We start from the raw sequence: 23,179 nt of genomic DNA on the forward strand, positions 1-23,179 counted from the left end.
CTTTCAGCTGTATCTCACATTAACAATGGAAATTGAATGTGACTTTTATTACCTGGTTCCTTGTCTTTCCTACAGCCTGACTGCAGTAATGGACCACGAAAAAACTATTTGGATAAAAGAGGAAACAAGTGAGATATCAAGTTCACCAGGCTCCATTGTAAGTAGTTTCTTAGTATTTTTTTACTGTTGTTTCATTAATTTCAGTGTGCAGTATGTTGTGTGAATAAACAGAATTCATGCCATTTTGCTGAAAGTATGAGGAATTAAGTACAATAAAATCTCCAGTGAGTTTTTAAGTTTACAATCAACATTTACAGCACTATGCAAAGATTATAATGTGTGTTAAAATTCACAAATGATGCAGGGGAGGGTTTTAATTTAATTTTTGTAAATTTAGACAAATTTGTAATGCACTGCTTATTGGCAGTTATAATATATTTATATAAAATTGAACTATTATGATAAAAATAGTCATTGGCTGGATGTCATTTCCAATGAGCACAATATTTCAGCAAGTGACCACATTGCCATCACCTTGTGCACTAACTTACTGTGCACTTACTAGTGATCAGTATGAGCTATGAGTGTAATTTTTTAAAAGTGTATCATAGGTTACATAGATGGCACCTTGGATCTTGTGTTTGTATGTTCCTGTTGTAGACTGTGGTTGTCTGTTTTGTTTATGTCACTACTTGAGTGGTGTCATAGATTGTCTTTTTGCTATACCTGTATAGGTCTAGTGGAGATGATGATCTCTTGAGGAAAGCAATGATTTGCATTGAGTGCTATACTATACATGTTGTGGTTATAGAGTTGCAGCATAGCCTAAGGCCTAGGTTAAGTAGGAAGATGACAGTCTAATTGTAGTTTGGGAAAGCCAATGAAGTTTTTATAACAATCTTTTTCCATAGCTACATTTATGCCATTGATGAAAACCCTTGCTTTCCTACCGTAGTCCAGTATTTTCAGGTTTTCAATACATCTGAAGGTGTTAATCACACTCAAACTCCTGATAGTTATTCAGTTTTCATTTTTCTGATATTTGCAAGTGGTTAGTGAAGTTGTCTGTTGCTAATTTCTTAAGGCTTGTATTTCTGCTGTGTTAATGACGTAATCGGTCTACCAGTGCTCAGTCAAGTTCTCATAGTTACCTTGAAAGAAGTTTGAAGAGACATTTACTGTGAACACTGGTTTAAGAATTTAGTTTCATATAATATTTTTTTTGCATTAGCACTTGTCTCTGAATATGTAAACCAAGTGTCAATAAGACTCATGGCAGAAAATTGTGATTTGTCTCTTTAGTTCACATTAATTAAATTTTAGAACACTGTGTACATGCACCCTGATATATGCCAGTGTGTATATATGTGATGGGAGCAAAGTTATGGCAAAACTAAGAGGTTGTACATTCAGTATTGATGTGGTTTTATTCTCTCTCTCTCTCTCTCTCTCTCTCTGTCTCTCTCTCTCTCTCTCTCTCTCTGTCTCTTTTAGCTACCTCTTCTATATACATCACTTCATGATGGAATGATATTTGTAAAATTGCAAGGATGTTACAGAAATATTAAGGAATTTTTGTTGTAAATAATGTAACTTAAAGTTTGACCCAAACTTTTTGTTGCACTGTAAAATATTTGTTGCTTCCTTTGCATCCCTCATCTTGAATGTTTCTGCAGAATTGGTAATGATACAAATGCAAGAACATGCTCCATAGATTGGTTTTGCAAAAATTGTGTTGGCAGATTATGTGTGTTTGTTGACAGCATAGCAGACAGTCTGCATTGAGTGAAGCTAGACTTCACATTTATTGTAAGCCAGGCTTAAGAACAACAGTACAGAGATGTGTGTTGTTCAGCTTTCAACCTTTTCACCTTGATTATATTTCACTTCTCTTCATTATATTTAATCTCTCTTCACTGATGTGAAAATTCGAGGATTATCTCGCACGTTTTTATTCTTTAAATGGTATTGTGTCTGCTGTAGGTAGTGAATCATGAGCAAGTTAAATAATTTGTGATGCAATAAAACCAATATACACATGACATTTATCTTTTACACTACTTCCATTGTATAAGAGTGTTTTTCAATAACTCAGTGCTGTATGAAAAAGCTGTGGGTGTTTCATCACTGAGTAAGAATTTATTTTTAGAATAGTTCTGTAGTGAGTAGTATCTACAAAATAATGTTGTCATTCACATAATTTTATTTTCTCTCTAACTGAAATAAAACAAATCAGTTTTGCATCAACCAGAATTACTGTCGCACAAAAGAACATATACTGAGAACTGACAATAAAATGATAGTTGTTGCTAAATTATGTGGTGTTAATTATTCATGAAAAGTACTTTAATTGTGGCATAGAAGTTGTGGAAGTTGCTAACAGTGTGTGGAGATCATGACTTTTTAAATGTACTCATTTTGCTTTGTGTTACTCTCACCGCAGGTCCAAGTATACCCCTCTAGTGTGAAAATAAAGGAAGAACCACAGGAGACTGGGAATCAAGAGGTAATTCTAGAATTTTTTGACTGAGTGGAATTAATCACTGATTTGTTATTTCACAGTTGTGGGGAATGTAAATGAAGAGGTAAGCAATATAGCTGAGCATTATTGTCAAGGTTTGTTCAGATATGCTAGTAATTATTACTGACTCACAATATCATAATTTGCCCACTATTGTCAAATATGGCACAAAAGTCTAAATATAGTATTTTTTAGGCATTGCTCTATATGGGTTGAAGTATTGTCTTTGTACAGGAACAATAGTTTTAATATCTACATTAGTAGAGTTATTATCTTGTACAAGGACATGGTAAAAAGTAATGCCTCCACATTTTTTATGCAGAAACTGTTATAGCTTTTCAAATAAAACAAGCTTTGTTAATTTTTTACGTCTTTATTCTTCATGTTGACGTATTTATTTCTCAACGTAGTCTCTCACACAATGAACACATTTCTCTTGCTGAGAGACCAGTTCATTGATACTGACACTGACTTTGTTGACAGAGTCACAACCTCACCTCTGCTTTCACTGCTTCAGTCACTATCTAATGGAAGTCCTCGAAGGTATTCTTTAGATTTGGAAACAGATGAAAATTGGATGGGGCCAAGTCGGAAGTATATGGAGGATAATTGATGACAGTGAACCTAAGCTGTCGGATTGTTGCAGGCATTGCAACCCTCATGTCTTGCCTGGCATTGTCATGCTGAAGGACAGGGTGGTGCATGTATGGGCAGACTCTTTGAATTTGAAACTTGATCGCAGTACGCTGCTCCTCACGCACCAACATAGTTAAGCTACTCATGTTCATGTTACATGCTACAATCCAGAGCTCTCTAGCAGCAGATGGTTCCAATTTGGGTCAGCAGAGCGAAAAAGCCTGTGCACATTACTCAGTCGAGTAATATACGTGACATGTAGTATCTCGACCGATACTGCAAACAGAATTAAAAAGTTGGAGGCATTACTTTTTAGCACACTCTTGTATATACAAACAAAAATAAGAACTACACGTGATTGTGTTGATGTCTAAATAAAATGATGCATGATAGTTGCTGCAATGCCCTGGACCTGAACAGTGATTTCTTCCGTATTTGACCAGTTGCCTTGACAAGTAAACTATCCACAGACACTTCTTTGACTGAGTCAGTTGTTATTCTCATGGGAGGTTTGATTAGTGGGCAGAGCAAGAATGTGAATTCATCATATACTGTGAAAATGATGACAAAGTACGATTAAAGATATGAATGCTTTTGCTTGAAAATACTCCATTATGTCTGGAAACCCAAAGTGAATCTTGACCCTTCTCAACACTCTTATCATTCACATCACCATCTGAATCAGCATGATACTATATAATACCTACTTTTACAACAATGTGGCAGTTTTCATATTTTACACCAAAGTATTATCTACCATTAAAATTACAGCGCTATTGTAGGCTTCTTTTCTTTGTCCCCTCTTCTACATTTTAATAAACCCTTGCAATGTCATGTGCTTCAATTTATTTCATTATCCTTGTTATCAAGGTATTTACTTAAATTGCGGAGCAATTCTGTTTGTCTTCATTAAATTTACTTTATTCTTTTTTTCATTTCTGTTTTTTCCTTCATTAAATATTTTTACTCTTTTTTTTCATTTCTACATTTATCATTTCCTCCATTAGGAAAACCTAAAGAAAGATGGACAGATGGAGCAAATTCCATCCTCCAGAATATGAGTTCTTAACAACTGCAATGCCTCATTCAGTTGGTCCCTAAAGCCAATGTTATTTTGATCATACACAGTTTACACTATAGTGCATTTAAAAGCAGTTGCAACTTTCGACGTTTGGCTCACTGTGTGCCATTGCCTAGGTAGCACCAATGGTTAGCTGTTCAGCTGGCAAAGTGCCCATGGTGCCACACCATGGGTAAACAGTACCATGTGGTGTCACGCATCAGAGGCACCTACATTCATTTCCTCTCATTGTAAATTGATACTTTCTGGCAGTGAAGTGTTTTACAGCTGTCAGGTATTGTAAACAAGTGTTCCGTGCTGCCGTTGCATTAATAATAACATTGCAGCATGTCTGAACATGAGATTACAGTAAAAGTGATCACCCAAGAACTCGTTCACCAGCTGTGAAGTGTTCTGCTGCAAAATTTTCCTCCAAATTCGACAATAGTAATGGACAATGCACAATACCATTCAGTTGGGATGGATAAAGTCCCAGCAATACAGCAGAGGAAAGCAGCTATTTTTCTCAGCGTACAAAGAAATATTCGTTTGGATAAAGTTGAACCCATCTTGTGTAAGGTGGAGTTAATGGAACTTTCAGTACTGTACCAGCCAGAAACTCCATGCTAACAGGTCAGTGAACTGGCTAATGTTTGGACATTGTTTAATCAGTCTTTCTCCATATTATGCTCATTTAAATCCGGCTGGGAATATATGGTCCTAGGTGAAAAGTAATGTGGCAAAAAAACAACAAGAAATCTATACTCAGTGATGTTGAAATGTTGACAAGAGAAGTCACTGCAAATGTTATATCGGACTGGTCTCACGTTATCAGGCATATCAAGAATGTAGTTGAGGAGAGCTGGATTCATGGACCGTGACGAGTTTTGAGAAATATGGTACTTCTCTTGTTGCTGTGTTAACATCTGCTTCTTTTGCATAAACACAGTATAGTTTACAGATACACATCTCACTAACATTGTAAGGCAATTGAAATGGTAACAGAATCCTAAAACGGTGTGTTATTAACCAAGCAACTGAGGGCGAGACATATCAGTAGTTATAAGAAAGCCAGTTCTCAGTATAAAAGTAAATGTGCAGCTTCTTCACTTATGTCAGTATATGTGGCAATTTCAGATATTAACCATATGGTAAAATACTCTCCTCTTTGCATGCTATCATTTCTGAAGCTTGTTTTAATATCTCAGACCATTTATGACTGACTTGATTTAATTCTTTTGACCCCTATGGGGGCATAGGGCATCCAGGAGAACTCGCCATCTGTCTCTGTATTTGACCATTTGCCTCAATTTTGCCCAGGTTTTGCCAACTCTTTTTGCTTCCCCTTCCATTGTCCTCTTCCATGTGCCCTTAGGTCTTCCTCTCTTCCTTGTTCCCTGGGGATTCCATTCCAATGCTTTTTTCTCGATGGTTCCATCTCAAGGTGTGCCCCAACCAACACCACTTTCTTGCATCTGGTCTTCTATAGGTATTGGGTTTGTTATTCACTAGAGCTCCTCATTACATATTTTTTTCTGGCCACCAGATATTCATGATGTGTCAGAGACATCTATTTATTAAGCTTATCCATTTTCCTGCTTTTACTGGCATACACAAGGACAGCCTTCTCATTTGTATTAAAAATACGGATTTTTGTTTTGTACGTGATATTTCTGTTTTCTGTATTGGATACAATTTATGCCTTTTAAATGCGGTTTTTCATGTCATCTCCAGCTCCACCATATTCCATCACTATACAATCAAGATACAGGAATGAGTTGACAGTCTCCACCCGCTGCTCCTCTATTAACAGTGGCACCTCTGATGTTCCCTGAATTTACTATCATTTCCTTTGTTTTGCCTGTATTTATCTTGAGGCCAGCAGTCTCTGCTTCTTCTTTCAGCAAGTTTAATGTAGCTTGCATATCCATCAGCTAGGCTAGTGATACTGTGTTGTCTGCAAAATCCAAATTCTCTAGACATTCATGGATCTCCCACTGGATTTCTCGTCTCCTGCCTGCTGTGACTCTTCACATAACTGAGTCTAGAACAAGTAGAAAAAGTGTTGGTGATAAAATGCAACTCTGCCGGACTCCAGTTATTACTTTCATGGGCTCTGTCACATTTCCCTTCTGGAGTATGCAATGTTTGTAACCATCATATAGATATTTTATGATGTTTAAGATCTTCTGTGGTATCCCATACTTCTGCAACACCTGCCAGAGCACTTTGTTTCATGCAATCGAAGGCCTTCTGAAAATCAATGAATACCAGGTACATGTTTGCTTGGAATTCTTCGCTTTGCTTTAAAATTATCCTAAGAGTGTTAATAAGATCAATACAACTGTGTTGTGCCCTAAAACTGGCCTGTTCTTTACGCAGTCACTTTTCAAGAGACTCTTTAATTCTGTTTAAAATAATTCTGGTGATGATGTTACTGGCACTGACAACAATGTAATACCATGCCAGTTGCTACAGTCTGACAAATTTCCCTTTCTTGGGAGCTTTATGACCAAACCATTTTTCCACTCCTTTGGAGATTTCTCTTCAAGCCAAATATGCTTCTTCAAGGGATAGAGCATCTTAACAGTACGTTCAATATCAGCTTTTAAGACCTGTGGTGCTATGTTGTCTAGGCCTGGAGCCTTTGTATTCTTTATGGTTTTCAAAGCAACCCTAATTTTGTCCATTTTGGGACACTGCAAATTTATATCTTGATCTTCTTCGACTTACTCTGGAACATCTCTTACCTGTTCATCATGGTTGTCTTCAAAATTTAACAGTTCCTTGAAGTGCTCCTCCCATCTCTGTAGCTGTGCCTGTTGAGTGGTAGGCATCACCCCATCCTTGTACTTAACTGGTCCTTCATATCTGAAGTTCTTCATTGACAACCATTTGGTTGTATTGTAGAACCCTTTAATATTTCCTTGTCTTGATGCCTCTTCTGCTAATTTTGGTTGCTCATCTTTCCATTTCCTTTTATCTCTCTGTGTATTCTTTATACGCTTCACTCTTCTGCACTCTTGTCATACAAAGATTTAACTTAAGTTTTAGTTCTTTCCGGTGGCTGATCTCATCTGATGTAGCATTGGAGGTCCGTTCCTTCCATAGATTTGCCTTACATCCTATGATTTTTTCTATCACATCTAAATAACTGTCTTTAATTTTTTTTCCCCAACATGTTTCAATTCCCTTTTCCATAAAGTTTTCTTCAGAGAGGATCTGGAATCTGTTTTGTAGTTCAAGAGCAAATGTTTCTTTGATCTGTTGGTCTTTTAGCCTTGCTAGATCTGTTTTCTTGCTCCTGTGACTGATCTTGGTTCTGTTTGCCTCTTTTTTCAGTCTGAATTCTGCCAAAACTAGGTGGTGGTCACTTCCAACGTCCGCTCCTCTTCTGTTTCTGACATCTAACGGAGAGTGTTGGAACTTGCAGCTTATGACTATGTGGTCTATTTGATTTTCGGTAACATGGTCTGAAGAAGATCACGTTTTCTTATGGCAGTTACGATGTGGAAACAATGTGCCTCCAATGACTAGGTCATGTTCAGTGCATGTGTCTATCAGCAGTTCACCATTTACATTCCTTATCCCAGTACTGTACACACCCATGATATGTTCAAGCCCTTCATTTTCTGAACCAACCCATTAAAGTTTTTAGGCCCCTAGAATTTGTTTGTCTAAGGGCTCCGTTAAGCTCTGTATAAAATGCATCTTTTAATTCTCCTTTAGCTATTTTATTAGGTGTCTAGCATTGAATTACAGTGACATATCACACATTTGTTTTAAAGCATGTGGTTATTATCCATTCTGAGACTGGTTTCCACTCCAGTAAGCTCTTCTTGCTGCTTTTAGATAGTAAGAGCCCTACACCATTCCTACACATCACGTCCTCACCTGTCTGACCTGCGTACAGCAGCAGTCCACCAATTTGTGTTTGTAACTCCCCAGATTCTGGCCACCTTATTTCACTTAGTCCCAATATATCTAGTCGGTAGTTCTCCATCTGGTTTTCAACCTCTCTTAGCCTCCTTGCCTCTCTCAACATCCTTACATTCCAAAAACCAATACGGGTTTTCCTTTTCAGCCAAAGGTCATATCCTTAAGATCCATCCAGCTGTTTCTCCTGTTAGTTTCTGTGATGCGTGTTTTTTGTTGGTGTGGGTTATCAGCCCACAGCACCTGAGTGTCCAGGTGGGGCTGCCACCTCATGGCCTGGACACCTGCCAAGGTTTTATTTCAGGACATTACCCCCTAGATAGCTTGTCTTCAGCACAACTAAAGAATGCTGTCCATGCCTTTGCAGTAAGGCCTATGTGCATCAATGTTGTCATGGTTTCCAAGGATCTTCTGCTGTCCACATTAGGGGGCTGTGCCTGCTGCCACACAATCACAGGGAGGAAAAGGAAAGAAAGGGAGAGTATAGGATGGGCCACGATAGAATAGGACAGGACACTAGGCGGGACATTGTGAGAGACACTTCATCTGGATCCTCTATGGAGATCTGTCCAGCTTGGGAGGCCCTGCTTGTAGTTACACTACTGCTGGTATAGCCCTCCACTTCATTGGATCACACAAACCTCTCGCCCATGTGGATGGTGTTTCATTAAGGTGGTGTCTCCTGAGGGGGAGACCATTTATGAGATATAAGGGATTTATGAATATTTCATTCTGGCATTTTTACTGGCATGTGCGTTGGTATGGAGACCTTTACTAACATTCCATTTACTTGACATTGGAGATAAATAGCAATTTCTCAGAGGTTCAAAGAATAATTCAATATGTTATCTAAATTTCATATGCAGCATAATATGACCTAACACAAATCAAATGCAAATTCATAGTGACCCCCTATGTTTGTTTGCAAACTTTAAGAATTTCTTGCAGTAATTTAACTTATACTGAAATATCACAATAACTATGACCTTTCTTGAAGTGATAGGGAATTAATCAGAAAGTTGACAAATGAAGCTATAAGATGTGCGAGAAAGATTACAGATCAACCAGATGTGCAGCTGACAGGTAATGTGCCAAGCAGGCCTGACATTACCTTTGCCTGCTGATATCATCCATGCTAGCAACTATGCACCCCTCCACTTGATCCATACTGAATTGTCAAAAGTCACAACTAATTTTAAATGCACTATAAACAACTTCTTCTTTTGTGCATTGAGTATTAGGCCTTCACTCTTCCTTGGCCTTCCCCGGCTTCGTCAACCTACTGGGCTATAATCTCTGATGTTGTAATATTGTCTGTCACTGTTCATTGTGTCAAGATATCGACTCAGTTTTCCTCTTTGTCATCAATTTTGTTTTGTGTGTTAAGCATTTTAAATTCTGTCATAATGTCTTCTCTCATACAGCCATTTGTGGGTGTAAAGAATTCCATTGCACTGCCTGGATCTTACTGCCTTGTCATTTGTAAATGACTAATGACTCGCCTCCACGGGGTAATGTGGGGATGGTCATCATTTTCTATAACTTCCTTCATGTTATTTTCTCTGTCTTTTTTTCTGAAGTACCTGTTTGCTTTTACATGTAGTTTCCAATTTTTGTTACTTTCTTACCTGTATCTTTGTCATGTTTATATGTGATATCACATTTCAGATAGTTAAAATAGCTGACCTGTTGTACTGCTGTATTGCTCAGCACTGTTTTTAGATTTAAAGAGGTCCCATCCTATAAAAATCATACTTTACTTTTGTTCTCACCTTGGTAATGGCTAAGGAACCAACCCTGACAGAGAACTGGCAGGTCTGAAGCCCATAAGCTGACAGCTACACCATCAGACTCAAACTGCATGGCACTTGTTATATGATCAGAACATTTTCACACAGCAAGTGTTCCATGCAAGGCTTGAAATTCTGCCAGTTATATTATACAGGATGTATTCACTCTGGGAAAACTGGGAAATCCTGGAATTTTTTCATCTGAGGAAACCTAGGAATTTTTTAGGACTATGGAAATATTTCATTGTTTTAGTTCTCAGTTAAAATTTTGTAATTAAGGCTGGTAAGAACTGATGCTCTAACAAAGGATTTTACAGCATCCTGCTGCAGCAGAATAATACTGTAGCAATAAAACATAAACAAGAGGATAAAACCAAAATAAAACATTGCAAAGGAAATGTGCCATTTACAACAACAACAACACAAACACAGTGTACACACAAGTGTCTGCCAACAGCAAAATGCGTCAAAAGCTTTGGGATGAAGACTATGCAACATAATAACAAACAGCTTCCAATCAGTGTGACTGTTAGGTTCGCGTGAGTGGTTGCGAGTGGGCTCATGCACATGCTCAGTTTATTCATGTAGGAGCAGTACCTTTTCCTGCTTCTAGCTACTTGAAAAGTTTTTCTGCCACACTGAAGCTGCCAGGGTGATTTTACTGTTTCTTCTTCATTTACAGCTCTCACATTAAATGGAAACAAAATGAATTTCTTTGGTCAGGAGCTATGAAATGAATTACAATGCATTCACATAATAATGGAAGTCTAAAATATCATATTGATTTTAGTTTCCTCATTTTATTTTATTTCAGCATTTTGACAGTCAAATATTAATCACTTTGCAGAACAGTGAAGTTGTTTTTGTTGGTTTGCTAAAGAAATTTTGGCTTTTATTGATCCTTTCCACAGAGGCAGTCAATTTATTTGAAACTAAATGTTTCATTCCACACTGTTGGCTACTTTCAGCTGTTCACTGTAATTAAAGAGCATTTTTTCATCTTCTTGACAAAGTAAACTGCTAACAGGAGCCAAAGTCTAGACCATAGCAAAAGTTGTCTTAAGCATATATAAACAGTCCAGGGAGCAATCCAAATCATGAAGTGTAATGCATGCAAGTTAAGAAACCTAGAACCTTTGCCTTCCTTCTACAGGCAAGTGCTCTACTGATAGTGCACCTGCCTGTGAAAGGGAAAGGTCTTACTTTTGAGTAAGAGTCCTGCACACAGTGTTAATCTACCAGGGAGTTTAAAATCAATGCACACTCCGCTGCAGAATGAAAATTTATTCTATTTGGATGATTACTGCTTTTTTAGCAATGTAATTTTCTGTGTGAGGTGTGGTTGAAGACAAACCTCTCCATCACTCTTAATAGTTACACAGTTGTTACAGAGTTTTATATGCAAACTTTAAATGGGTAAAATTATTCTCCTTTTTCAGTTACTTCAAGATCCATTAAAAATTGAGGCTCCATTTTACAACACAAAGGAAGATCCAGGACTGAAATTGAATGTGAGTCTCTCTGAACATAGTGTAAGTTTTCAAATCAGTGTTGTTTTATGCTTGAGGTACAGCAAGACAATCATGGAATGTAATTGCTGCATATAGTTAAAAAATCATAGATGGAGAGCCATTCTAACCTACAATATCAGTAATTTTTAGTATTTTTGTAGAGTTACCATGACTCATTATCCGTGTGCGTTATATGTTATCCGTGGTGGTGGTGGTGGTGGTGGTGGTGGTGGTGGTGGTGGTGGTGGTGGTATGTCAAAAGACTGCTTTGAACCCAGCTCTCCAAGCTACTCTATCCTGTGTAACCCTGTTCATTATAGAACAACTAATGCAACCTACATTCATCTGAATCCTGAATCCTTCTTACTGTACTTATCTCTGGATCTCCCTTTACAAGTTTTAGCCCACCTCCTCCCCTCCATCACCTGCCTACACCTCCTTCCAGTACTAAATTGGTAATCCCTTAATGTCTCAGAATGCATCCTATCAACCAATCCCTTTTTTAGTCAAGTTGTCCTTTAAATTTTTTTCTCCCCAATATGAGTCAGTACATCTTCATTAGTTCTGTGATCTACTAATCTGATCTTCATTCTTCTGTTGTACCACATTTCAAAAGCTCATATTCTCTTCTTGTCTAAACAGTTTGTCACCCCTCTTTCACTTCCATACATGGCTACGCTCCAGATAAATACCTTCAGAAAAGACTTTCTAACACTTGTGTGTGTGTTCAATGTTAACAAATATTTCTTCTTGAGAAACAGTTTTCTTGCCATTCTCAGTTATTTTGCTACCAAAATAGCAAAACTTGTCTACTACTTTAAGTATATCGTTTCCTAATCTAACTCCTCCTAACCTTTGACCAGTACAGCACGGCATCATTTGCATATACACAGATAAGGCAAACATTACAGCTACTGCCCACCATGAGAGTGAATGCGCAGTGCTGTGGACACAGGGCTACTAAAGGAAACATTTGCCTTGGGTATCATTGAACCTCTAGTAGTAACCAAATGCATTACGATTACTGTGGATTGTGTGAACATGGTTCCTTTGATGCTTTGTTTTTCCTAATGGTAATCACATATTTCCAGCTGGGTAATTGTCGATTTCACAAGGCCAGAATCATGCCGCAGTGGTGTGAGTATTACAGTGAATGCACATTCATGACTTGCCCATCAAATCCAACTGACATGCATCTGTGGAACACATGCCAATCTGAACCCACAAACCAACAGCCAGTAATTCAAGGGATTTGCATGAGCTAAATTCTAGCACATCTAGTGCCATATACCTGCAGAAACCTACCAAGAAATTGTCAAATCTTTGCTATCCAGAAATACTGCTGTAGTGTGTTGCAGACATGGATCCACACACTACAAAACAGATGGTTTGATGAGTTTGCTCAACAGCGTATGGTACTAAAATATCTGATCAGAAAATTAGCTTTATTAAATTACTCTTTGAATAAGAGATGAGTCACTGAAAAGTGTGATCATCTTCATAATGAAATATTGAGAGCTATGTTGTATGTACATAATCAGAGGTTTTGTTTTCTTTTGTCAGTATCTGGAAGACCCATTTATAGCCTCGGGGTCCACTGATCATATTAAGGAGGATTCAGTACTAAATTTAGGAGCAGAAGAAATTGAGACTTTTGTAAGTATTCACATTTTACAGATGGATTGCATATGAAGTAAAAATATGTCATTTGGTAACTGTGGAATACAAAGAATGCATTACAGTGAAATTAGCATCGTTTATACCCCTTAGAAGTTTTGTAGTATTGTATTATTCCACTTCGGTTATTTGCTGACTGTTATGAGTAGAATTTCAACAGAGCTGTAACAATATATGTAATCATATTTTCACTGTCACTGGTTGATATCAGTTACAGTAAGATCATGATAATTTGGCACACTCTAATCCAGCGGACCCAATAGTCCAACATGCGTCTGGTATTTTGCCATGGCGTGACATCTTTTCAGCAATAATTGTTTGCCTAACTGTGTGATTATAGTCTTGCCAAGATAAGCCAGTTGCATAATTGGCTTTGTCAGTATCAGTGATTCTTCATTCACTAAACCTAAGTTTACAGTACTTATGTTTGCATCAGTGCTGTGGTATTTTAATTATTTAATGAAGTCATTGTGCTGTGTTAATATTCAGCTACTTGTATGGCTGTCAGTTAGACTACATCGCAGTAAAATGTTTGTATGTACAGTGAAAAATTTCCAAACAGAGCAAAAGTGCACCTAAAGCAGCAAAACACAAACGTGATGTTGACAAGCCACAAAAAACTGGTCATCATAAGCAGACTGGAAAAAGTGAGAACCAAAACAGTATTATGAGTGAACTATGGTCTAAAATGATTGAAGAAACAGAGATGGAAAGCAATTTAAATGATGAGTAGTTTACAGCTGATCGCTCTGAAATTGTACAAATGATAAATTCTGTGTCTACCAATGAAGTGAGTGCTTTTTCAGGTGAAATTAAAATGGATTGACATAGGTAGAAATTCAGTTACCGAAGGAGAGTGGATGATGTGATATTATAAAAGTGTTTTGAAGTCACAGGAGGCACCAAAAGTTGACAGTGATTATGGCAAAATGTCTGCAACTAACGTATCTGGGATTAACACTATGGAAGCCTTAGACACTTTAGTGAGATTCACTAATTGAAGACAATAATATGGTGCCTCTGAAGTTGTGAATCTGAACATCAAGCAAAATAATTGTTGTCAAAAAAGGGCTCAATCCAAGAAACAATTTGGAATTTTTGTAATGTTCAGGGTGCTCTGAAGATAATTTCAGCTAAACCATCAGTGGTAGACACCAGTCTGGCATATTCCATGCCTGTGAGGCTGTCAGATATCTGTACTGTGTCTAAGACAGTGATTACAACTAAACTGCACCACATTATTGACTATAATCTTTATTAATTAGCTTCTTGATATCCTCAAATCAGTGGTCCTTATTGTATTTTGTAACTAGCATACAAAACTTTATTTATGCACAGTATATCGAACTTCTCTAAAACTTTGAGCCTTAAACTGTTGTGTTAGAGCAATGTACTATTTGACTTTTAATTCAATTTTGTATGTATTGGAAAGTAGTTCTTTTTCTGATAAAGGCTGAGGCCAAAAGCTTAAGTGTAAATCTCTTTTAATTTAGCCTGTTGGCAACTTAACATGTTATCTTTGCGTTAGTAGCAATCTATCTTTTTCTAGAGTTTTGATATTCCTATTAGAAGTTTCACATTGTTTGAAGAAGACTATGCATTTCAGTATCTTCGATTAATGTGTTGTAAGCAAATTCATTGGGCTCTTACCTGGTCAGTGAGTCTCTGTATTTGTGAGTTTGTGGTAAAAGATTTCCACGCAGGGAAAATTATTAAATGTGCTAATATGTACACAGACGAGTCACAGTGAACTGGGGAAATAGTGATTGTCATATAAATTTTGAATTATATAGTTTAGCCTCATGTCACACACCTGGTATCATTAACAGGTTTAAGCTATAATCAGATGAACTGTGCAAAACAGAAATACAGAGGCAATAAACTACTATAGTGTGTTTAAAAGAAGTTGCAACTTTTGGAAATTTGGTGAAGAAAGAGTGCAGGGAAGCATAGTTTCCAAGGGGTAGCAACAACACAATGCCTATCTTAGGTTATGACCTATAGTCAGCTGCCAAGCAAACATTCTTTGGCCGTAAAGAAATACAATACTAAACGGAGCAGTTACATCAATGAATTTTTCATATGTACTCACATTTACAGTGTAGTTAAGTGAAACCAAGGGAAGAATCATCGCTGTCTCCCTCAGAACTGGAACTGGCACTGGAGCTGACTGAACTGACTCTCTGTTCCATCTGTTCTTTCAGCAGTCCATAAATCCATGTCTCTTCAATTACCTTCTTTGAATGGCTGACAACTCAGTATCATTACTGTGGGGTAAAGTTTGCAATGGCTCTTTTTTTCTGCATTTCAACCTCAATGAGCCCAAACTTCTTTGTGTCTCCTGCCACAGTACCTGTCACCTGGGCCCATATATGCTCAGCTGGATTCAAATGAGCATGATATGGAAGAAGCCTTGATTGCATTATGCTCTTTAATGTTAACTGGTTTGTTGACTTTGTATTGTGGAGGTTTTGGCTTCTACAGTGCAAGATCCATTAACTATGGTTTATTCGTGCCAAGTTCAACTTTATCTGATAGAATGTTTCTTTGTGCACAGAGCAAAATATTTAGTTTTCGCCTCCTCGTTGTTAGAGCGTGATCCACCACAGCAGAGTGGTATGGCACATTGTCCATTATTATTATCAAATTCAGATGAACATTTCACAGCAGAACATCTGAAAACATACAACTCTATACTGCACTGCATATTATATTAACATACAATGTGTATTACCAAATATGTTATTACGATGCAGTAAATGTAACCCTCTGGGAGGATTTAAATAAAACTGACCATGAGTTACCTAATGGGTTTGTCTTATTGAACCTGAATTCAGTGCTACGGAGGAAACCAGAAAGCTAAAGATTGAAATTTGGAAATTTTTTCAAGAAACCAAGTTTGCTTAAATGAAATAAAAATTGTCACCAGCCTAATTAGGCATACTAATGTTGTACATTACTTTTATATAATCTGTATAGAGTTGTGATCAAGGAAAGCTACTATTACTTCTTACCCAATGAAGTGCAGTGAACTCTACTATAATCAGACAAGTGGTACAGTGATGCTAGCAGTTATAAATAGTATATGTAAGTTCTCACAGAAACAGTTAACAACTTATTTCTTCTCAATAGTAATTACTTCATTATATATGAATTATGTGATCACCAAAATTTATGAAAGTCAAAATTAAACCAGAAATGGACATGGACTTAGTCCTATTTCAACATTTACTTTCCAAATAGTACAAATATAATTAAGTCACTTGCAATAGGATTTTTCACTCATTAAGAAGTAATATTGTTTCTACTTTTATGGATAAGGGCAATTACAGTAATTTTATCTTCAATAAACAAAATTGTTGGTGGGGGCTCTCAAATTGTTCCCCCCTCCCGGGGGCTAGCCACTCTTTGGCAGGTTCATACTTGGCTACCACGGAGCCCCAGCCTTTGGCAGCCCTTTTTACCTTCTGTGCTACATGTCTATCCTCTTGCTATTCTTTTTCCTCTGCCTTGGGGAACATGTCTGGGGTATTATGGGGAATGTTCTGCATTCTGTTGCTGACCTGCAAACAGTCTCAACTTTCTTTGTGGCTCCTTTTTCCTTTCTTTGTGGCTCCTTTTTCCTTTCTTTGTGGCTCCTTTTTCCTTTCTTTGTTTCCTTTCACCTCCCATTCCTCTGCTTCGGTGTTTGAGGATTCTCTCTTTTCTTCTGCTTCTTCTGCTTCTTCTTCTTCTTCCCTGTGCACTCCTGAAGGCTAGACCACATGTCTAACATGTAAAAGGTGACTGTGTAACACGTAATTCCCAGCCGCGGGTCGACAGGTAGGGTTCACATGTATCCCCTGATACAAGCCAGACCCAGGGAGGGGTGACTGACTGAGCTGTAACCTCCCGTTGGTCCCTCTGTCATGTGTTCGGGAGGTGCGACCTGAGATGTGAACAACCACCTAAGGCAGGTGTGCCCCCTTGTGTAGGAGCCCCCCAGTAGGAGCACGCCATTGGAGATGCTGCAATCATGGGGGATTTCCTCGCGATGAGTCACTCATCCTCTTCATCGATGTCAACGAAACGAAAACGTTATTAGGGTTCTGATTTGAAGACCCTTCCCACTGCACAGCGGTTCCTTGTTGTATCACATACTGAAGATGGTCAGTCCTTCACCACAGTTAATCTGTTTATTATTTAGGAAGGTGTTGCCATTGTTAGCCCTTTGTAATCCTGCTCTCATTTACAGAATGGCTCTTTGCTTTTGGAGACGGCTTATGATGCTCAAGCACAACTACTTCTTGCTGCCTTACTTCACCACGGCTACACTGTTCATGTCACGGCACATAGAACTTTGATTTCCTCCTGTGGTGTAGTTTACACCGGGCTTCTTGACGGTCTGATCAAGGCTGAAATACAATCTTACCTCTCCGATCAGGGCATCATTGTCATTCATCATGTCATGAAAAAGGTCGATTCTTCTTTGGAGCCCACCCGCACTCTTTTCCTCACCTATTATAGGGTGGTGCTGCCATCCAAGATTAAAGCCAGCTGAAATCATCAAAGTCCAGCCCTACCTTCTGAATCCGATGCATTGTTATCAGTGTCATTGGTTCAATCACACTAGAACATCTTTTCGACACCCAGCCATATGTGTAACCTGTGGCAGGGGTGCACACAAGAGCGAATGTCTACCTCTTCCTCCCTGCTGTATCAACTGCAGTGGTGACCATGCCGCCTCCTCCCAGGATTGTTCTGTGTATTTCGACGAGCAGGCTGTTCAAGAGATTCAGGTAAAGGAAAAAGTGCCTTACCCAGTAGCTTGCTGGCTAGCCACAAGCTCTGTGTTCATCTGTCAGGCACTTATAGTTCAGTTCTTGTTACCCCTCCCTCCATGAAGGACATGGTTACACAGATATGCAACCTCAAATTTGGCTCTGAGGTTGTGAAGTTGCCCAGTGTCAAGGTAGCATCACTGACCCCAGTCCTGCTGTGCAACAAACTATCAGACTCTCACCTCATGAGGCGAAGCTACCCACTACACAACTGACAGGCAGGAAGGCCAGAAGGAGTACTCGTGGGAAGACTTCGTCCATCCCTCCAGCCAACTAACACCCAAGTCTTCCTTTAAGCAGAAGTGCTCAAAGAAGTTCGCTAAAGACAAACGGTCTGCCCCTTCACCAACTCGAAGATCCTGTTTGACGTGGTCGCTTAGCCCGGCTGGCCTTTGTCTCGCTGGTGCACACCACCATTTGTTTTTTGGCATTGGACTCCACCAACCAACCGCACAAGCACTCCGATGCTTTTGTACACCCCTTGGAGCAGGATCCTCCTGCTTCTGAGCCCTGTAGTAGCAACCTTCCACCGGCTGTCCCTCCGCAGACATTCTCTTCCTCCTCATGACTGCCCTCCTGTGGAACATTCATGGCCTGCGGTCCCACAGAGGATTTATGTCTGCTTCTAGCATCACAGCAACCCCTTTTGCTTTCTGGTGACTTTAATGCATATCATCCCCTCTGCGGTTCTCCCAGGGTCTGCCTGAGAGGAGCCCTCTTGGCTAACATTCCTAACCAATTCTACCTCTTCTGCCTTAACACTGGTGCACCCACTTTCCTTTCTGACTCCTTGCACCCCTATTCCTATTTGGAACTATCCTTGTGCACTGCCTAGAGTGCCCCTCATCTTGAGTGGTCCATTCTTTCTGACGCCTACTTGAGAGACCACTTCCCGTGTGCTCTCCGTCTGCTGACTCCTACCCCATCCACATGCATACCTAAATGGCAGCTTACTAAGGCTGACTGGCAGCTTTACTCCTCCCTGGCGACCTTCGCAGAACAAGATTTCCTCAGTTGTGGTGACCAGGTGGACTACCTCACAAACGTTATCCTTACTTCTGCAGAACGTTCCATTCCTCGCACTTCATCTTCACCACATCGTGTCCCAGTCCTATGGTGTACTGAGGCATGCCGTGACGCAATTCACGCATGGAGATGTGCTCTCCGTGTTTTTAACCACCGACCTACGCTGGAAAACTGCATTCATTATAAACACATGCGTGTGAAGTGTTGTCGTTCTTTGGTATAGCAAAAGAGCTAGTTGGATTTCGTTCACTAGTTCTTTTACCAGTTCCACACCTTCCTCTGTTGTGTGGGCAAACCTTCAATGGCTCTCTGGAACCAAGATCCATTTCCCCATTTGCAGCCTGACAGTAGGTGGATTGTGGATCCTGTTGCTATCTCCAACACCTTGGGCCGCCATTTTGCATAAGTTTCAAGCTCTTTCCACTATCACCCTGCCTTTATCCATAGGAAATGACTGAAGGTGCTTGGGGCGGTACCCTTCTCTTCTCCCAATAGTGAGTGTTACAATGCCACCTTCACTATGAGGGAGCTAGATCCTCCATCCCAAGGCCAGATGCTATCCACATTCAGATGTTGCAGCTCTGCTCTCTTGCAGCAAGCACTTCGTGCTTAACACATACAACCGCATCTGGGCTGAGGGCACATTTCCTGGATGGTAGCGTGAAGCCACAGTCATACCCATACCTATGCCCAGTAAGGACAAAAACCTTTCTTCCAGCTACCACCCCATCTCTCTTACCAGCTGCGTTTGCAAAGTGATGGAATGTATGATTCGTGCCCGGCTGGTGTAGGGGCTCAAACTCGCCATTTACTCACAAATGCACTGTGTGGATTTAGAGCGCAGCATTTTGCAGTTGACCATCTCGTTACTTTGTCCACCCATGTCATGAATGGTTTTCTGCAGAAATCCCAGACTGTGGCAGTGTTCTTCGATTTACAGAAGGCCTACGAGACCTGCTGGAGAACTGTTATCCTCCGTACTCTTTACACGTGGGGCTTCCGTGGATGCCTACCCTGTTTTCTTCGAGCATTTTTACAAGACCAAATATTCAAGGTGTGTGTGGGTTCTGCTTTGTCAGATACCATTCAGGAAAATGATGTGCCTCAGGGTTCCGTCCTGAGCATCATCCTCTTTGCTATCGCCATTACCCCTATTGTGGCCTATCTCCCACTGGGTGTCTCCGGCTCCCTTTTTGTCTATGATTTTACCATCTATCGCATGTCTCCATGGACCTGTCTCACTGAGTGGCGTGTTCAGCAAGGTCTTGATTGTCTTTACTCCTGGAACATCAACAGTGGCTTTCGCTTTTCTAATCACAAAACCATCTGTTTGAATTTCTGGTGGCGCAAATGGTTTCCCCCACCATCTCTACATCTTGGACCTGTTGCCCTTCTGTTTGTTGACACTACAAAATTCCTGGGTCTCATGATCAATAGGAAACACTCTTGGTCCTCCCATGTCTCTTACCTGGCAGCCCGCTTTACACAGTCCCTCAGTGTCCTCCGTGTCCTCAATGGTACTTCCTGTGGTGCTGATCAAACCACCCTCCTGCGTTTGTACTGGTCCCTTGTCCATTCGAAACACAACTATGGGTGCTTTGTTTATGCATCTGCTCGCCAATCCCTTTTATGCCGTCTCAACACTATCCACCATAATGACATCCATTTGGCCACAGATGCATTTTACACCAGCCCAGTTGAGAGTCTGTGTACTGAACTACCACTATCCTACTGCTGTGACTTTCTCCTCAGCAGGTATGCATGCCATTTGGCTGCCATCTGTGGCCACCCTTCCAATGCCTCCTTCTTTGATGGCTCCTTAGACCATTAGTATGGGGCTTGTCCCTCTTCCCTGTTACCTCCTAGCATCTGCTTTTGCCACTTGCTACAGTGGCTTAACTTCATGCTACCTTCAGTTTTCCCTGTGGGCGTGAACCCTTCACCACCTTGGGTTCGTGAAGCAGCCCATGTTAACCTTGGCCTTAATTCACTTCCTAAGGACACTACTCTAGCCTCACTCTGTTGCCTCCAGTTTCAAGACCTTCGCATGGAACTTAGCGATAGTACCTTTGTATACACTGATGGCTCACATACTGACCGTAGGGTCAGGTGTGCATTCGTTATTGGCGCCCGTGTCTTTTGATATCTGCTTCCAGCCCACTCCTCAGTATTTACAGCCAAGCTTTTTACCTTGTATCAGGCTGTGGAGTACATCCGGTGACACAGCCTTCCCGATTGTATCCTCTGTTCTGACTCACTCAGCACCCTCCAAAGTCTCTGTGCACTGTACACCACTCATCCCTTAGTGCAGCAGGTCGAGTAAATCTGTCATTTGCTCACTCTTCGTGGAGCCAATGTCATGTTTCTGTGGGTCCCTGATCACGTCGTTCTGCCAGGAAACGATGCCGCTGATGCTGCTGCCAAGGCTGCAGTCTTCTTACTTCAGCCTGTGAGCACCTCTATTCCCTCTGATGATCTCTGCATTGCTGTGTGTCAGGTGGTGATGTCCCTTTGGCATCGCCAAGGGTCCTCCCTTCACAGGAATAAGCTTTGGCTTTTTAAGCCTCTCCCGATGCCTTGGACGAGTCATTTTCTTGGATTGTCCATAATGTTCTTCAAACCACTCATGAACAATTGTAGTCTGGTGACCAGGCTACGGTTTTGTAGTCACCTAGGGTCCAACCAATTTTCTCATAAGCCCAGGGAGCCGCTGCAGGCAATGTCGTGCTGTTGGTAAAGGCACTCACAGTGGTTGTCTGCTGCCATGGTCCATTAATACCAAATTTTGCTGCTCTGTCCTAACAGATATGTCTGCTGTACATCTCACATTGATTTATGTGGTTATTTCATGCAGTGTTGTTTGACTGCTAGCACCAACAGTACACAAACATTGCTGCTCTCATTTGTTAAGTGAAGATCGATGGCCATAGTGAGAGGTAATGTAAGTAATTTGGTGTTTTCATCATACCCTTTACACCATATGTCTTGGAATATGTAATTCCCTAATGATTTCCAAAATGGAATGTCCTAAGCATCTAGCTCCAACTACCATTCCGCATTCAAAATCTGTTAATTCTCGGTGTGGGGTCATAATCACTATGGAAACCTCTTCACATGAATCATCCGAGAACAAATGACAACTCTGCCAAGCACCTTCAGTTTACGTGTTGTGTATGTGATAATACCGCCATCTTTACAAGTGAATATCACTGTCCCATGACTTTTATCACCTCACTCTGTATGTTCTTCAATGAGTTACCCAATAATTCAACTAAACATACTCAGAGGTTCCCGCAATATAAACATATTTATCCTCTGACTGTAGGAACTGAAGGCTACAGTTAAATACATAAAAGTATAAAGTTGATAACTTCTAGACCACAAATATAACATTAACTCTTAGTGCTCAACCAATGGGGTAGCCTAGACTGCCGTATTTGGTCATTTTATTATTTCTATGCGCATACTTCAGAAAATGTAGTTTAATTGATGCACCACATTAATGAACTCCCCAAACCGTTCTTTTTGTAGTGATGTGTTGAGCAAAAATATTATGACATATGATGTCGGCAGATAAAATGATTACCTGTTTTCCAAGTTAAAAGTGAAGATTGCTTCATTATTGTGGGAAGGGGGTGAAGAATTTATGTTGATCCCACCAGTAAGATTTTGAGAAGTATGATGAATGATATACCGGGTGATCAAAAATTCAGTATAAATTTGAAAACTGAATAAATCATGGAATAATGTAGATAGAGAGGTACAAATTGACACACATGCTTGGAATGACATAGGGTTTTATTAGAACCAAAAAATACAAACGTTCAAAAAAAGTCCGACAGATGGAACTTCATCTGATCAGAATAGCAATAATTAGCATAACAAAATAAGACAAAGCAAAGATGATGTTCTTTACAGGAAATGGTCAATATGTCCACCATCATTCCTCAACAGTAGCTGTAGTCTAGGAATAATGTTGTGAACAGCATTGTAAAGCATGTCCGGAGTTATGGTGGGGCATTGGCATCGGATGTTGTCTTTCAGCATCCCTAGAGATGTCAGTCAATCACGATACACTTGAGACTTCAGGTAACCCCAAAGGCAATAATTGCATGGAGTGAGGTCTGGACCTGGGAGGCCAAGCATGACGAAAGTGGCAGCTGAGCACACAATCATCACCAAATGACGCTCGCAAGAGATCT

General features: G+C 39.9%; 1 protein-coding gene across 6 annotated transcripts in view; it reads left to right on the top strand.

Moving 5' to 3' along the window:
* Positions 1-23,179, top strand: part of LOC126427287 (zinc finger protein 83-like) — a 183,177-nt gene that overhangs the window by 2,141 nt on the left and 157,857 nt on the right. For 5 of the 6 annotated variants that reach the window (XM_050089567.1, XM_050089568.1, XM_050089564.1 and 2 more), the window contains exons 2-5: positions 76-157; positions 2,444-2,506; positions 11,383-11,475; positions 13,018-13,110. In XM_050089567.1, coding sequence (XP_049945524.1) covers positions 89-157; positions 2,444-2,506; positions 11,383-11,475; positions 13,018-13,110 — 318 coding nt within the window. In that variant the 5' untranslated portion in view covers positions 76-88. The remainder of the gene's footprint in view (positions 1-75; positions 158-2,443; positions 2,507-11,382; positions 11,476-13,017; positions 13,111-23,179) is intronic. The other variant, XM_050089565.1, reaches the window with a different exon arrangement.

The sequence above is a fragment of the Schistocerca serialis genome, chromosome 11, assembly GCF_023864345.2.
Source record: "Schistocerca serialis cubense isolate TAMUIC-IGC-003099 chromosome 11, iqSchSeri2.2, whole genome shotgun sequence".
In the NCBI taxonomy this organism is placed as follows: domain Eukaryota; kingdom Metazoa; phylum Arthropoda; class Insecta; order Orthoptera; family Acrididae; genus Schistocerca; species Schistocerca serialis.